Raw genomic sequence first — 16,621 nt, 5'->3', positions numbered from 1 at the left:
AAACAGGGCATGGGCAGATTTCTTGGCTTTTATTATTTTTCTTAAGTCATGGTCTTCAACCGGGGCACATTATGGATCGGCGTTGCAGATGCATTACGAAATGGAATCAATGGCTGGTCGTATATGCCGACCTATGGCAAGGCATCGGCGTTTGGTATTTAGAGTTTAGTATTTTGTATTTGACTTGGATAAACCATCTTTATTTTATCTTGTGTAGCCATTATTCGTATCCTGTTCGCTCATCAATGCTATACGCTTCTTTGTGTCCCTCAATGTCCGACAATGTCTTGAGAGTTTGTACATAAGGCGCTTTTATTCCCTTCATATGTCGTCTCGGGTCCCCTTTTGAATTTTTCCTTTACACATCTAAATGTCATCTAGGCTTTCAGACTCCGTCTTCTTCTTTCCTCGGCTATCCAGCGTATCCATGCTGATGTCGCTGTCTTGCCTCGCCGGCATGGCCAACGCCTGTCGTGCAGTATCTGAGTTGGCGACGAACTCGCGCAGCTGCTGCTTGGCAATATCCATGCCCTGGTTGACGGCGGCATTGCCCATTTGCATCATGGGGCCCAGGAGGTTGAGGTACCAGGCAGTGTAAGTTCCTCCACTAATCAAAATGAGAAGGATGAACATGAGCGGGTTGCGCAAAACTAGAACAATAAGTTAGTCAAGGCCGAATAATTAGAGTCTCTTTTCCAAGGAAATTTCTTACCCATCCAAATTTCGTTCCAGCCGAGAACGAGGAGCAGCACATAAAAGTACCACGGCACCTGGGTCATGCCGCCAATGGCGCTTCGCTTGGCCTCGACGTAGACGCCATCGGCTGTCTTCTTGAAGCGCACGACCAGGTCCTGTCGCTTATTCTCACTCAGCATGGTCATTTCCTCCTCGAGGCTCTTGCCGTCTTCTTCATCGACGCCGCCGATAGGAGTAAGATCCTCCTCATCACCGGCTTCGACTCCGCTAGGCTGTGCGCCAATGAACCCGATCAAGTCCGGAGACCCATTGCTAGATAACAGCTTGAACTTGGAAAGGAGGGGAATCAATGTGAGCGTGGACTCTCGCGCCTTTGTATAAATGCCCTCGATATCGTCCGTTGGCCTCCAGATGCGCGGCACACCAGCATCGTCATATCGGAACTTGTCCTCAAAGTTTTCCCTAAGCTTCAAAAGGATGTTGCCCTCCATGACCTCCTCTTCAATCTTCTCTCGGAGGGCCGTCCAGCTCTTGCGTCGGAGGCGCCATAGGCCTACATCGACTTCAGCATCGCTGGCATCGAAACTCTTGGCTCGGTCAGCAAACCGGCTCTCGGCTTCGCTGACTATTCCGATAAAGACTTTCCAGATTCGGTCCCAGAGGTCCTTTTCCGTTGCCGGCTTTTGACCCTCCTCGGGCGCTCCCGAGCCTCCTCTGCCGGATCCTAGCTTGTTGAATTCTAAGCCAACGGCATCGCCCAGCCTTGACTTGACCCAGCGCTCCACACGGGTGGCTAGCCGTCGGATTTCGTCCTTGCGCAGCTTGCTGCTAACCTCATCGAGTTCGGCCTCAAATAGCTGATTCTGAGACACAAAGTTGGTCCACTCGACGCCCTCAATCGCCAGGCTGTCGACCTCTGCCTTAAAGATTTCCATAGTCTTCTTCTTTTCGTTGCTTACGATTTCGGCAAATTCATAAGCTCCGCCAGCCTTTTGCCCGGCCTTTACCTTGTTCGACACGGCCTCGCTAAAGGCGGCAACTCCGGCCTTGTGAGCTGCTGCAATTTGTCCTTGGTACAGAGTCTTGAGTCGACCGTCAACCTTGCTCTCCAGCTCCTGCTTCTTTCGGGAGTAGACGCCCTTGTGGTATCGGCTAGCCTGCACTTCAAAGGCTCTGAAGCATTTTTCACGAGCCTGGCTAGCTGTGGTACCCAAATCAGGAAGTACAATGGCTTTGCCGAGCTTAGAGGCTTGAGATTGCTGCTCCTCAAGTGGGTTCAGAAGCAGGTCAAAGGCAACCAGGACTTCTCGGGATATCTCGTCACATCGGAATTGAGCAAGAAGCTCTTGCTGCGTCGGCAGATCTAGGTCCTTGTTGTTCACGATTTGGTCCCAGATGCCCTCCGTATACACAGACAGTCCATCCGCAGGAATTCTCCTGTGGTACTCGGGCAGGAGAATGCCACCCTCGGACTCCGCGGCCCCATCCTCACCCTTTCCTACTCGATGTCCTGTGGTGAATCTCGCACCTAGAAGCGCGACTTCACTCTCAAACTTCTCTCCTTGTAGAATCTTGTGGGGTAGGGCTGCAAAGCCAAAGTCAAAGTAGTCCTCAATACGGGACTGCTCCAGACCCTCTGGTTTAGAGATGGATGACCAGATCTTGGTCAGATCTTGAATCAATGTGTTTTGGAGAGCCGACAACGGTGTAACGCCAATGTGGTCTCGGATGACGAAGAATAAGAGAGATCGGGGGGTTGAGCTGCGGTAGACCGTTAGCACGTGAGCTTCAATTGGCGCATGCCTCGGAATGCTCGTGGCCTGTAAGCTGATAGGGCAGGGTTCTTTACTTCTTATCTTTCAAAAACAACTGTAAGTTGACTTCAAAAACCGTCTTGAGCAGGCCCATGTTCGCTCCCTGGTACAAGCCAACCTGGTGTTCCCAGATGTTGATCAGGAGAACTTCACTGGTAGCCAGTGCAAACAGGGCGCTCTTGCGCTCGAAATCTTGGTCCTCTCCACGCTCTCGGCCGTCGGTACCCTCGACGTCCATAACGAGAATGTTATCTGCCATTTTGGTTCCGGAACTTGTCTCGCGCTTGTTCTTAGACACCCAGATGCCCTTGGTGGTCTGACGGCGCTCGGTCTCAGACATGACGGAGAAGGTGGTGCCGAAGAGGTGGTTCAGGAGGGTTGACTTTCCTGTAGACTGAGAGCCAAACACGGAGATGAGGTGGTAGTTGAAGCCTGCTTCGGCAACTCGCATGGTCTGGAGGTAGTCGTTGAGGTTGCGGCTATGGCGGCGAGGGATTTCGCATTAGCTTCCAATTTGCCCCGAATCACCAGAACAAGGCCATTCCGACACATACTTGAACTCCTTTTCTTCGTCTATGACCTGACAACCATGGTCATAGTTGCCGTTCGCCGGCTGGTCACCGACGGCGGAAAAGTGGCCGTTCATGGCTGCTGCTACACTCGAAGCTGAGCAATCCGAAGCGGCATGAGCTCTCGCTGGGAGACAGGAGAGGCAATTGGGTTCTCAAGAGGGCAGAATTGGATGGAGAATCGGTTGAGGGAGTGTAAAGAAGCTTAATAGGAGTGGTATGAAGGACGAAAGTCAAATGTCATTAGCATCGAGCTACTATATGGGAGATATGACCACCTACGCTCTTCTGATCAAGCCGAAAGTGGCATGGTGGGGTACCGTGACAGCCACACGTGGTTGCGCTAGTGTGGCGTTTTGTTGGGCAGGATGCTGTGGCTGGTGCGCAGAATGTCACAGATAAGATGGCGTAACATTACTTTCTCCGTGCTCCGTCTGAGATGCTGTGATGTGATTCGTCCATTCGGCTTCATTTGCTTCATCACTCCTACTCTGCTGACTACCTGGTCTGTACATCGACGAGGTACACATCGTACAACAAAATCATGCCCAAGATTATGCATGAATGTCCGGCGCTTTTCCTTCATCATGCCATGTCAAGCCATGTGTTACCTCCTCAACAGTACCGGGATTCCTGTGCAATGCATGTCATGGCCCTCGTGGGCTAGTCCAAGTGGCTCTCCAAGACTAACAAGCTATCCTAATGCAAGTGTTGAGGCCTGAAAGAGGATATTGCCTGGAGCTGTCCTATTGTTACCACTGGCTGGACGGTCGACATGCATGTCTTTATCTGCATTATACGGGTATGAGACATGTTGCAGATCAAATCCTTGACAGCGCCACGCATGTTGGGCCACTCTGCAGCACCCGGTGGAAAGACATGCTGTGGGGGCGGTTTCTGAGATGCAGATGTTGACAGCACGGCTTACTGATGCAGATGACGTTTCAGAGGTATTACGTGCAATGTCTTTTTCATTTGTCTAATTATCTAATTTGTGAATGTTTGCTCAGCCAGGCTTTTCTTCTGCCCAATGACTGAAATCATCAATCAACCTCTACGCCCGGGTCAGGGTCAACAGAACGCTTTCACCAGGTCCCAGCTTCGCCTTGACGCCGCTCTTCTGCTTGCCCAGGCTCTTGTTGTTCCAGACATCGTGGACGCTGTAGGTTCCCTTGATGCCCAGGTCCGCCCATGAAGCCGATACCCACTCGTCATCGGTGCTGGTGCCGTTGAATCCACCCTGGCCGAGATCGGGCCCGTAGTTGGCGAGGACAACAACGGCCTTTCCGTTTGGCGCAGGGCCTGCGATCCAGGCTTGCAGCTGCTTGGCATCCTGTCCTCCCGTGCCGGGGTTGCGGGGCTGCATGGGGTATTGCGCAGTGAAGTCGGCAACGTCGTGGGCCGCCTTGTTGGTGAGCAAGTTCAAGCCAAACTTGTCCAGATGGGTGAGGTCAGAGCCGAGAATCAGGTTAGCGCCCGCTCCGATGTAGTGCGTCATGACTGTCTGTCGCTGTGCGTCTGTGATTCCGGAGGTGGTGGCGTTGTTACCGACAAGGAGGTTGTCCATGTCGGGATAGATGTTCAGGTGGTCAAAGAACTGCAAACCAGCAACGATCCATTGACGATAGTTGTCAAAGGCTCGCTGGACCGTAGCCCATGCCACAAAAGAGGGCTGTCCGCTGTTGTTGAGATCCTGGTCGGTTCTCATGGAGTCGGCATTGGAGTTCCAGATGTTGAAGTACTTCTGAGTCCGGTCGAGCTTCCAGGAGATGTCCAGACGCATCTTGCGACCAGTTTGCTTAATAGCCTTGTGCCACGCAATGACAGTGCCACTTCCATCCGGAGGGAGCATCTGTCCATTGTCAGGTGATCCAGGAGTGACAAAGTCGAGTTTGACAAAATCAACTTTCCTAAGGTCGTTGTGAGCACAAACCATGTTGAGGGGAGGGTGACACATAATTTGGGACTTACCACTTAGCAAACTGGTCAGCACAAGAGTTGTGCCAAAGCTGTGCCTCAGGCCGTGTGAAGTCGAAGATGCATCGGATAAGGCCCTCGTTACCGTGGCAAACATCGCCAATCTTGGTGTTTGTGTGAATGATGGTCTTGTTCACATCCTCTAGGAAGGCACCGGGCACAACGTAGACTCCCAGCTTCAGACCTTTGCTGTGAAGGTGGTCTGCCAATGCGGGGATGTTAAAGGTGGTGTTATCATAGAGAATACGGCCGTATTCATCGCCGTGGTCTCCAACAGACCAACCAGAGTCCAAGCTGCAGGTGTCATATCCAGGGAGGCCAACAAGGTGGTCGCACTGCTCAATGACATGTTCCTGGTCAAACTTGAAGCTGGGGAGAGTCAGGGGGTTTGCCTGGATGCCGAATGAGTTCCATCCACGGGCGGAGCTGCGGAAGCCATTGGGTGTCTCCTTGTAGGAGATGATCTTCAACTGAGGGCTATGGCTAGTCGTCCGTTTGGCATTGGGAGCTGCAGCAGCACCTGTCACACCCAAGCCGAGCACGAGCGCCGAAAGCAGACGACCTGTCATGGTTGATCTGATGCCGAAACTGAGGATAAGAGAAAGAAGACTCGAGGAACTCCTAGGACGTCAAGTAGAGACACTCCGGGTTGGCCAGCTGACAATCCTGGGTGTGGAAGATTGCAGTTGGGTTGATGGGACTCAATCAAGCTTCACACAGGGACATTATATATCATTCTGCCTACATACGTTCCATTGCTACTCTCTCGTAATAGATGAATTCTTCCGGAGACCTCTTGACCGGAAGAATCAGGCAGTCCGACGGTATTCTCTCGGCAGCTTGCGCCGGAGGATTGCTCGGGCTCTACATTCTCTGCCAAGGCTTACCGAAGACGAGATGCAAAGCTCCGTATTTTCTACTATTGCCGTTGCCTATTTTGATTATTGGCTTGTGTCAGCAAATGGCCAAACACACTACGACAGTTACGTACTTGGGTTGCACCGATCTAATGCAAAGTATGGGGATCTTCTGGGGTTCGATGCGGAGATGGTTTACCCCTGTGTTGCGATCGCGGGGGATTTACAACCCCGTCTGGGGTATAAAACGGAACTTGGCAATGAAGCTACAATTGAAAAAAGCTTAGCTGAGCTTCGTGTCGGGGACGAAGCGTAACTTCTAGCCGACGGAAATACCAGTTCTGGTACTTTGTACTATGGGGGTCATTGAGGCTATCTAGTTGCGATGAAGAGCGAGGATACGGAAAAGGTGGAGATGTCTAAGACGGAAAAGATATGGGGACGGAAAAGGTCGAAGACAACGGTTTGCCGGTTAAAGTGCTCGGCGACCCGATGACGGCTATCCTTCCGTGAAGGCATTGTTTTTGCAACTGTCGACTCCGTTTAGGATATCAAGTAATAACGAGTCATGACAAACTACTCTTTCATGTTCGTCTGCCCTCTTGGAAGGGGGAGTCAGCTGTCGATTGCGAAATCATAAAGTTGACCCCTTTCGAGGAGCACCAATATGTTGACGAGGGACCCTCACTGCCATGGCTGGAATCCATAGCAGCAAGCTCTGTCTCCTTTTCTCTGATTCTCATTCCCATACCTTCGAACTTGTTCTTCTGCCTCGTCTGCTCTCCGCTCCTCGACCAACCTCTACTTTATCTGGTTGAGACTGAGGAACACTCCCCATCCAAGCCCAGCAATGCTGCCAACAAGCTGCCGGTAGTCGAACGGCACGACAACTAGGTTCAACAGACAGACAAGCGGCCACACTCGATAGCCAGCAAACAACATGGGCCAAAAGTCCTGTAACTCAATGTCAGCCTCTTCCAAGTCTTATCAACAACCGGTGAGGGGTACTCACACTGATGACACTGCTTAGGATATTGTTGAAGCTCTGAAAGTTCATCTGGCCCATCAGGCAGATAAACATAAGCGTGTTGACGGGTGCTCCAAGTGCCTGATCCAAGATGAACTTGGCCGCCGTGTTGGCAATGTTCAGCTTGCCACCGGTCCCCGTCACCGCATCATGAGACGGCTTGTCTTTAATAACTTTGTCCTCCTTTGCCTCCGTCGTGGTTGGAAACGTCCGCTCTAGGAACTCCTGCCACCTATAGTTGGGAGGTGTTGTGAGCACCGTGTACACTATGAAGCGCAGGATGGAGGAGAGATCAACACCATCGACGGTCTGCATGCAAGCGAGCATCGTGTCAGCACATCAACCAACGGCGAAGCATCATGATGCCACGGGGGCAAGTCTACTCACCCCCCTGCGATATGCCAGAATGCCTTGGGCAAACACCCCGGACAGGGCATTTAGCACCGTTGCCTGGACGGTCGCGGCCGTGACTTTGGAATCCATCGCACCGACAGCCAAAAGATCTTTCGATGGCTATGCAAGAAAATCATTCATCAGTTTAACGAAGGCAGCTACTGCGGTCGAAATTGTTAAGTACGGTTCCGAAAGGGGTCACTCCCGGGGAATGTATTGCCATCGCCTACATGTCCGCGAGATACCCCGAGAAATTGCTGAGCCCGGAGCTATCCTATGTCGCCATTCCTCAGCTCCTAGATAGGAGGGGGCATCGCGGCTATGGTTCTCCAGACTTCGCTATCATCATCCCCAATCCAGTCGAGCTCGACGCATCCGAAGTAGGGCAGCAATAGTCAAAATTTTGGCTCGTGGAGCCCACAGCAAACAAACGTCGCATGATGGCACGAGACATTGGAGGCGTCAGACGACCTGAGACCAGGGCGAGATACTTTTCTTCATCATTGTCATCTCAATCGCTCTGCAGATATCCCTGTCACCTGCAAATGTCGCCAAAGAATTTGCCTCTTCCTTGCTTCGAGCCCCGCGCCCGTTTTCATATTACCCAAAAGGGGAAATTATCGGGCATGATACTTTTGCCCGTCAAACCACAGCGCCTCAATACAGCCGCCGAAAGGACAAAGTCCGGGGAGGCTTGTAAGGCTAAGTCTACCCTTGTATGGCATAGCCAATTGCGGGGTGAAGAAGATGAGCCGAGTCCACCCCTGCAAGCCATTCGACGAGACCAAGAGTTTTTTCAACAGAATGATAGGGACTCTTTGAAGGTGTCTAGTCGTTATTGGGCTGAATGGAGGGGGAGAGAAGAAGCTGGAATAACTATAAAATAGGCTCGTCAGGGTGTCATTTTCCAAAGGAAGTTGTCCGAGAACCAGGAAGAGTGAGACAGGAGTCAAGACGAGCACGAGTCTGTCTTGAGTCTCTCTTACCGACAAGTTTTCACTTGATAACTCCCCCCTTCTCCTCTTTTCTTTTCCTCTTAGACGGAGGCTACCCTTTTGATATTCAACTCTCCACCGTCAAGAGGAGCCATGGAGAAGTCATTGGCTGTGGCCCATGCGGAAGATCTTCCCATTGAGCCCAACGAGAAACTCGCCATCAATGAGGTTGCAGTACAGGCAAAGCAGGGTGCTGAGGCCGAGCACAACCTGAGTCCCCTCAAGGCCCTGCGCCTCTATCCCAAGGCCATCTTCTGGTGCCTGATTGTGTCTGCCTGTGTCATTATGGAAGGCTATGATACAAACCTCCTGAGCAACTTTTACGCCTACCCTGAATTCGCCAAGAAATACGGCCACTTCAACGAGGCAACCAACAATTATCAGCTCTCAGCCCCCTGGCAAGCTGGTTTGGGCAATGCTTCCAACGTCGGCTCCTTCTTCGGCACTCTCCTTAATGGCTATCTAGTCCTCAGATTCGGCCATGTCCGGGTTATTCTGGGCTCTTTGGCAGCCATGAGCGCCTTTGTCTTTATCGTCTTCTTTGCGCCAAACACAAAGGTCTTGCTTGTCGGCGAGTTGCTCTGTGGCCTTCCATGGGGTATTTTTGCCACAACCGCGCCAGCATACGCTTCAGAAGTCCTACCAATGACTCTGCGTGTGTACCTGACTAGCTGGACGAACATGTGCTTCATCATTGGTCAACTCATCTCGGCCGGCATCTTCGCCGGCCTCGTCAACAACACGACTGAGTGGTCCTATCGAATTCCTTTTGCCGTCCAGTGGGTTTGGCCCGTCATCTTGTTCCCTATTATCTGGTTTGCACCAGATACGCCTTGGCATCTCGTTCGTCAGGGTCGCCACGAGGAGGCCAAGGAGTCGTTGAGAAAGCTCCGCTCAAACCCCTCTGAGGAAGAGCTCCAGGAGAGTCTCAACTTGATCATCTACACCAACAACCTGGAAGAGCAGCTGTCTGTCGGCACATCGTACTGGGACTGCTTTAAGGGCTTTGAGCTTCGACGAACCGAGATTGCATGCATGGTGTTTGCTGGTCAGGTCCTTTCCGGCATCAACTTTGCGTACAACTCGACCTACTTCTTCCAGCAGGTTGGTCTCACCACAACCCAGACCTATCACCTCGGTGTCGGTGGAAATGGCATGGCTCTGTTTGGTACCATTGTTTCTTGGGTCTTGATTATGCCTTACTTTGGTCGCCGCACGACATATGTCATTGGTATGGGCACCATGTCGGCTATCCTCATCATCATTGGCGGTCTCAATGCTCGAACAAATGACAACCACGTCGGCATGGCCCAGGCCGTCTTGACGTTGGTCTGGACCTTTGTCTTCCAGCTTTCGGCCGGTCAGCTCGGTTGGGCTCTTCCGGCAGAGCTTGGTTCAACGCGTCTCCGTCAAAAGACAGTCTGTTTGGCTCGTAATGCCTACGCTGTTACTGGTATCGTCGCAGGTGTCCTGCAGCCGTATTTCATGAACCCGACGCAGTGGAATCTCAAGGGCTACACCGGCTTCGTCTGGGGTGGCACTGCCTTCATTACCTTTGTGTGGGCCTATTTCCGGTTGCCAGAGTCCAAGGATCGTACATATGAAGAGCTTGACATTTTGTTTGCCCGGAATGTTCCTGCAAGAAAGTTTGCCAGCTACAAGATTGACGCCTTCCAGAATGACGCTCTGCCGTAGGAGGAGGGAAAGGGCGGTTGATGAGTAATTTTTAGCCGTGTTTGCAGGCTAAATCTGTCTGGTGGATAGCTTTGTAGTTAATAATTAATTACCTACGTGTTATGATAATGACTGGTTCACCCGTAGTAAGAGAAATTTAATTCTGTGTTAAGAATGAAGCTGTACCTCATTTGCATGTCAACAGTAACTTCCATACCTACTTACTTACGACACTGTAACTGCCAGGAACCACCTCGTACTTACTATAGATGACGCTCATGATTTGCTCTTGCACAAAGCGTAAAAGCATCTACCCGGTAGAAAATGATATTATCTCTGAAGAAGGCGCTGTCAGGGAAAATATAATTGCTCAAGCCCAGTTTTTCATCTTCCAAACTGTCCTCTGACAAACTCAACAATTCATCAATATTTTTGTCTTCTCTTTCTTATACCAAGCATCAAATCTAACTCATATTCTTCCCTGTTCTCCACTTCTGCTCTTACAAAATGGCTACATACCCCCGAATCATGACGTTCGAGTGCGAATGGGAGCAATCTCTGGAGCAACCAGATTCGATCGCTGAATTTCGCACATAGTTTGAAGCCCTCTGCGGTCGGGTCCGAGAGATTTGCCCAATAGCAAATTGGTGGGATAGAAAGCCGATGACCACGGAACAACAGGAGCAGTTGTGTCTTGAGCTCATGCGTGCCGTCTTTTTCGTGTTTGTCGGGATCCCAGATGTCAACCCTAGATGCCTCCGCGCATGCGCCAGGGAATTTTGTATGCATGAGTCCCTATTAGAGCCTCATTGGTCATCAGGGAGTTGTTACAAGAAGCTCGCGGGAGGTCTTATTAATACCGAGAAAGCCATCAAACGGGAGGGACGGGGCGTGTACGCTTGTCCAGAAGCAACGATACTCATGTCAGGATTGGCACATATTTGTCTCTTTGAGACGCATCCACCTGCTTCCGTTGTCATCAGAAGAATGAAAGACTTGAGAGTACTTGAGCATGCACTCACTGTCGTCGTCCACTATGGGGAGGTACACAGAACTTGGGTATGGATAAATAGAGCCTTGATTCCAACGGAAGATGAAACAGCTGAACAGCAGATGCACCAAAACAGTGCCCAGCCCATGGCATGAATGATGCTGGCTTAGATGGAAGCCTCTTGTTCGTTTTCTTTCGTTGGGACAAGCTGCGATTCTGATGGACGGCTTACCGCTTACGGCCATTTCCAGATACGGCAATACAAACTGCAGAGGTCAGCTTCTGCTGCTCTAAACACCACAAAAGCAATACTTTTACCCAGCAATCTGCAGACCAAGAATGGAATCTGGATTCTGTATCCAACACCTACCTCGCACCGTCAAATCGCCTTCGGCCAACTTACCCCGGATTGCCCTTTTCAGCTATAAACCACCAGCGCCAAGATCTCCATCCCACAGATCTCGCCCAAATCTGTGGACCCCCCAGTTTCTCCCGAATAAACTCCCACGGGATCCCACCCCGATTTTGTCAAATCGCCAACATCTTGCCCACAGATTGGATTTGCCACGAATCACAGGCGTCCCCGATTAATTGACCGTAACGAACGGCACGATAGCCGCTGGGGCCCTGTCAATGCTAATCCCCCGTGGGATTATGGAGGGGGGAGAGGGACGAGATATAGGATAACGGGTCGGGGGACGGAGAGGAGAATTGTTTGGGGTGCTCTGTGCGGCTTGTCTTTGTTTTTCATCTTGTACTCTGCTTCTCTTTTAATAGCAGTCGGTGGCTTGTTTCGGTTCCTCCGAACCGTTTGCTGGTTCTGGGGCGGGAGAGGTCGGATTGCTCTTTTTGATATTAGAGCCTAAAAAGGTATATATTAGGCGCAGACATAAAGGATTGTTCCTCTGTTTTGTCCGTCGGCTCTTCATACCTGTGACCGGACTTCCCTATTTCTTCCATCCCCTCGAGAGAAAAACTCGCCGTTCCCTTCGCGGTGTTGATACAAGATGAGGTTTCCTAAGGAAGGGCTTCTCGTGGCCCTCTCTGCGAGCGGCGTCCGGGCCGTGAACAATGGGCTGGCGCGAACTCCTCAGATGGGATGGGTATGTATTTGTGACTTGCTCTTTACGTGCTGTCCGGCCCTTTGGTCGAAGCAATCGAATCACAATCACACCGACCAAGCTGACAACGTTGATGTTTCCGCTCCAATAGAACAACTGGAACACCTTCCACTGCTCCGTCTCGTCGACCCTCCTCACCAACACCGCCAAGCTGCTCACGGAATACGGCCTGCAGGACTTGGGTTACAAGTACGTGGTGCTAGACGACTGCTGGTCCTCGGGCCGCGACGCCAACGGAAAGCTCGTCGCGGACACCACCAAGTTCCCGGATGGCATGGGCGCCGTGGCGGATGCGCTGCACGAGCAGGGGTTTCTGTTTGGCATGTACTCGAGCGCGGGCGAGATGACTTGCGCGCGATATGGTGAGTTTTTGATCCCCATCTCCTCTCTCTTTCTCTCTTGCGCGTGTCCTACATTGGAGCTTTTGGTATCGCGTGTTAGTTGACGGGGAATTGCTAATCGTTCTGATGTCACGATGTAGCCGGATCCCTCGATTACGAAGAAAACGATGCGCAGAGCTTCGCCGATTGGGGTGTCGACTATCTCAAGTACGACAACTGCTACCACATGGGCCGGTTTGGCACGCCCCTCATCTCCTTTAACCGCTTCAATGAGATGGCCAAGGCGCTCAAGAAGACGGGCCGGTCCATCCTCTACAGCTTATGCAACTGGGGCGAGGACTACGTCCACACAGTAAGTCCCCCTCTTGAGTTTCCCCGATCTCGAGTTTCTCCGTCACGAAAAAAACGACACTCGCAGCACCATTGAAAGAACCGCAAGAAAAAGATAGGCAGATAGGCTAACCTCTGCCGCAATTTTTGCAGTGGGGAGGATCCATTGCGAATTCCTGGCGCATCTCGGGCGACATTTACGACTCGTTTGCCCGTCCGGATGACTTGTGTTCGTGCACAAACGCCGCCGACCCGGCCTGTATCGCCCCCGGCACGCACTGCTCGGTCCTGGCCATCATCAACAAGGTGGCTCCCTACATCGACCGCGGCCTGCCGGGCGGGTGGAACGACCTGGACATGCTGGAAGTTGGCCACGGCGGCATGACGGAAGAAGAGGTGAGTGGATGTGGGATGGGAAGATCCCGTGATGGGCTTCTTGTGACTGTGACTGTGACTTTGACTCACATGGAAACAGTACAAAGCCCACTTCTCCATGTGGGCTGCCCTCAAGTCCCCCCTGCTCCTCGGAAACGACCTCCGCGCCATGACGGCGTCGTCTCTGGCTATTATCAACAACCCCGCCATCATTGCCCTCAACCAGGACCCCCGTGGCCGCGCCATCCAGCGCATCTCGCGCGACCTCGACGTGCCCGTGGACCGCCACGGCGTAGGTGAGACGCACGTCTGGAGCGGCCCCCTGGCCAACGGCGACCAGGTCGTCATCTTTCTCAACGCCGCCGACGCGGACCTCGACATGTCCGCATCGCTCGAGGACATCTTCATCATGGACGGCGTGGGCACCGCCCCGCAAATCCAGCAAGACTGGGCCGTCCACGACCTGTGGGGTAACAGCGGCTCTCGCATGAGCTTGCATGACGCTCAGGCCCTGCTCGACGCCAAGGATGCTGATGCTCGTCGGTCCTTCTTGCAGACCAAGCTCGACTGGTACAACGCGACGGAGCTCCCCTATGCCCAGGGCCTGAGCCGTCGGGACCCACGGCTGTTTGGTGAGCGTATTGGCGTCGTCGAGGCCGGCGGCAAGATCAGCGCGCGGGTTCCAAGACATGCGGCCAAGGTGTTTAGGCTGCAGAGCGTCAGCGGACAGGATACCACCAGGAAGAGCCTTCTCAGGGACGAGCTTTGAAGAGGGGCTATATGGTCAATTGAGCTTCACGATAGAGAGAGAGAGAGAGAATGAGGAGGCTAATGAGAGAAGAGAGTATTCCAAAAAGAGGGATATTTCTGTTGATTGATTGCATGGTTTGGCAAGAAACCATGGCAGCATCATAAGTATATATAGAACCATAAACAAGGCCATATTTCATAGAACATTTTCCATAGCCACCCAATAAACCCAACCAAAATGTTGAAAAAGAAAAGAAAAAAAGAGAACATTTCCCAAGACATTACTTCAAACTGGCAATCAAAATCTTATGCAATTTCTACTTGCCCGGGCATGTGCACTTGTTCCGCGTCAAACGGCGTTTCCTCGCACGCCAACGCCATAAACGACGCCGCGCCAGGTTCCAACATCGTCAGATCGCAGGTATCCTGCCAGCTGCCCGTGCTGCTGGACGACTCGTCTCCCTGTGTCAAGTCTCCCACATTCTCCGTCACTCCTCCTGCGGGCTCCTCCAGCAATGCCGGCCAGTGGATGTCGATGCTGGCAATGGGATTTGAGAAGCCAAGAATCATCTCTGAGTGCTTTAGAAGCTTGGGCAGCAAATTAGATTGGCACCCACGAATACGGGCTAGGAACTTGACGACAGAGCAGAGAAGGTCCTGTGGTCCGAATTCGAAGGATGGCATGGGAGGAGCAGACATGGATGCGTCCGCTAGACTCATTCCAATGTCAAAAAGTTTTTGTTCCTGTCAAGTTTCTTCAGTTAGCACCTGTTTACTTGCTGTAACCATGAAGCTGCTTCTCCCCGTCGAAAACTTACAATAGCGATTCCGTGGCAGTCCTTTGAGCTCTGGCTCACAGACCCCAGGGCCTTCATGATGGACTTTCCAGCCTCAAACGGCAGGCCGAGAGCAGGCATGAGGCCCTGGCCATACACGAGATTCGGCTTGGTGCCAAATGCGAGCCGCCACATCGACACACGGAGCCACTGCTGTGTGACAAGCGTGTCGAATCTCTGGCTCTCCATGACCGACTCTGCGGGCTGCACAGCGGAGAGTTTATTGCTGATGGCATGGCTGAGGGCGACACCCTGCGGCTGGCATCCATCGGTATGAGGCTGCCACTCGTAAAGAGAACAGGGCAGCAGCTCGAATAGGCGGACGTGGTTTACAAAATCGTGCATAACGATGGGGCAGTCTGAGTCGACAATCTGCGGCTTTGAGATGGTGTTGCGAAGCATCACCGGCCGCCTGTGCTGCAGAGCGTATGTCCTATTAGAGACATGTCATTAGTTTCCCTTGCCTGCCTGAAATTTCTAGCAAAGGCTGCATTCAATTTTTGGTCTTACCTCTCGGTCACGAATAGCAGCCAGAATATCCGCCGCCTGATTTCCCGTTCACCTTCTTCAAGGTTGCTGTAGGCAGCCTCACTGTGTAGGCCTATTGACAGAGCCAATGAAATAGCCTGGTTTAGGTAAAACCAAGCATGGGTATGCTTCTCCAGGTTGCCATAGCCCGCAAAGAGAAAGAAGGACGTCAGCAGGGTGTCTAGGCTGAGGTCATCAACCACGTTGAACTGGAGCCGGGCCTGCTCAGCAGCGGTGAGCAGAGCCTCACCCGTAAGCGGCGAGTCTAGTGATGTGTTGATGCCGACCGAGGTTTCGTCATACTCCTCAGCGTTGTCCAGTTTCAACTGAATCCGCGTCGCAGCGCAGAGAGACAGGAGAAAGGCATACCGCGATGGAGAGAGCTCATCCAAGCGCAGAGAGTCGGTCAGCAGCTCCCTGTCGTTGACAACAGGCATAATAGGAAACAGGTGCTTCATAAACACCTGCACATGAGCCGCCAAGGCCACCGACAGCCTCTGCTTGTCATGCTCCGTCGCCGTTCCAGATGCCGTTGCAAGAGCCAGAAGGGGGTTTTGCTGGCCGCCAGGCCCTACTGTGCCATGCCGGCTTCTATTTGAGTCGTCCAAGGCGTTGAACTGGATCTGTGTGCTCGGCGTGCTGACCTCAAAGTGGTTCTTGTCTGGCTCCGTGAGGCCCTGCCTGATTTGAGACAGTCGACGGCCTTTGCCTCCCCTTGGCCCCTTGCGTCGAAGTGTGTGTAAGTATCGACAGGGAATGGAAGACACGACGCAGTTGCTGCAGGGCAGACCACGATCGCACTTCATTTTCCGGAAGCGACAGTTGTCGCATACCTGCTGGGGCGGCTTCGGCGCGACGTTTGGTGTAGTCGACATGGCGAATATGAGTTTAGGGGTGATTAGAGTTGTGGCAAGTCAAGACAACAGACAATGAGAAGCTTGGGGATGCAACGAGGCGGTTCCTCCTATATCGGACGATGTCTCGATGCAGGTTTAGGTCATCAACCAAGAATGCAGTCAAAGCTCTTCCCAGACTCGCAATTGACAATCAACAGTTTGCAAGCTGGTCCCTTTGCAACAGCAACAGAGAGTAGAAGAAATGATATCCACAAGGAAGCAGTTTCCGTTCAGTGTCAGCTTCGAGACAAAAGTAATATCTAAAGAGAAGCGTCTTCCCCCAGAAAAAAAAGTTTCCTTTTCCCGACGGCTCGCCTCACAGGGCCAGCGTTACATGCATCTTAACGACGACCACCCCCGCAGGTTTCTCGGATCCCAATGCTTCCACCCCCCCTTTCCCACCGCCATGACTTATTTCGATCGTGGCCGCCACGTTTTTCCTAGCTCAGGC

At 52.3% G+C, this 16,621-nt stretch overlaps 6 protein-coding genes across 6 annotated transcripts; 2 read left to right on the top strand and 4 right to left on the bottom strand.

Annotated features, from left to right (window-relative positions):
- Window positions 1-160: 160 nt before the first annotated feature.
- TRIVIDRAFT_80219 (uncharacterized protein) lies at window positions 161-3,156 on the bottom strand (the record flags this gene model as incomplete). The annotated part of the gene is made up of 4 exons (XM_014094608.1): window positions 161-650; window positions 713-2,457; window positions 2,546-2,989; window positions 3,065-3,156. The coding sequence occupies 4 exons, from the start codon at window positions 3,154-3,156 to the stop codon at window positions 367-369; spliced, it is 2,565 nt and encodes an 854-aa protein (XP_013950083.1).
- Window positions 3,157-4,133: 977 nt separating this feature from the next.
- Window positions 4,134-5,625, bottom strand: TRIVIDRAFT_39936 (glycoside hydrolase family 27 protein; the record flags this gene model as incomplete). The annotated part of the gene is made up of 2 exons (XM_014094607.1): window positions 4,134-4,989; window positions 5,051-5,625. The coding sequence occupies 2 exons, from the start codon at window positions 5,623-5,625 to the stop codon at window positions 4,134-4,136; spliced, it is 1,431 nt and encodes a 476-aa protein (XP_013950082.1).
- A 1,089-nt stretch (window positions 5,626-6,714) lies between these two features.
- Window positions 6,715-7,423, bottom strand: TRIVIDRAFT_40077 (uncharacterized protein; the record flags this gene model as incomplete). The annotated part of the gene is made up of 3 exons (XM_014094606.1): window positions 6,715-6,867; window positions 6,926-7,249; window positions 7,328-7,423. 3 exons carry the CDS (start codon window positions 7,421-7,423, stop codon window positions 6,715-6,717), a joined length of 573 nt encoding a protein of 190 aa, XP_013950081.1.
- A 998-nt stretch (window positions 7,424-8,421) lies between these two features.
- On the top strand, window positions 8,422-10,023 carry TRIVIDRAFT_39349 (uncharacterized protein; the record flags this gene model as incomplete). The annotated part of the gene is made up of 1 exon (XM_014094605.1): window positions 8,422-10,023. One exon carries the CDS (start codon window positions 8,422-8,424, stop codon window positions 10,021-10,023), a length of 1,602 nt encoding a protein of 533 aa, XP_013950080.1.
- A 1,977-nt stretch (window positions 10,024-12,000) lies between these two features.
- TRIVIDRAFT_39916 (glycoside hydrolase family 27 protein) lies at window positions 12,001-13,929 on the top strand (the record flags this gene model as incomplete). The annotated part of the gene is made up of 5 exons (XM_014094604.1): window positions 12,001-12,096; window positions 12,206-12,476; window positions 12,596-12,807; window positions 12,939-13,181; window positions 13,261-13,929. 5 exons carry the CDS (start codon window positions 12,001-12,003, stop codon window positions 13,927-13,929), a joined length of 1,491 nt encoding a protein of 496 aa, XP_013950079.1.
- A 287-nt stretch (window positions 13,930-14,216) lies between these two features.
- TRIVIDRAFT_164135 (uncharacterized protein) lies at window positions 14,217-16,149 on the bottom strand (the record flags this gene model as incomplete). Its single annotated transcript, XM_014094603.1, has 3 exons — window positions 14,217-14,654; window positions 14,729-15,179; window positions 15,257-16,149. 3 exons carry the CDS (start codon window positions 16,147-16,149, stop codon window positions 14,217-14,219), a joined length of 1,782 nt encoding a protein of 593 aa, XP_013950078.1.
- Between the last annotated feature and the right edge of the window lie 472 nt (window positions 16,150-16,621).

The sequence above is a fragment of the Trichoderma virens genome, assembly GCF_000170995.1.
Source record: "Trichoderma virens Gv29-8 chromosome Unknown TRIVIscaffold_91, whole genome shotgun sequence".
NCBI lineage: Eukaryota > Fungi > Ascomycota > Sordariomycetes > Hypocreales > Hypocreaceae > Trichoderma > Trichoderma virens.
This window is presented reverse-complemented; position numbering and strand designations above follow the sequence as displayed.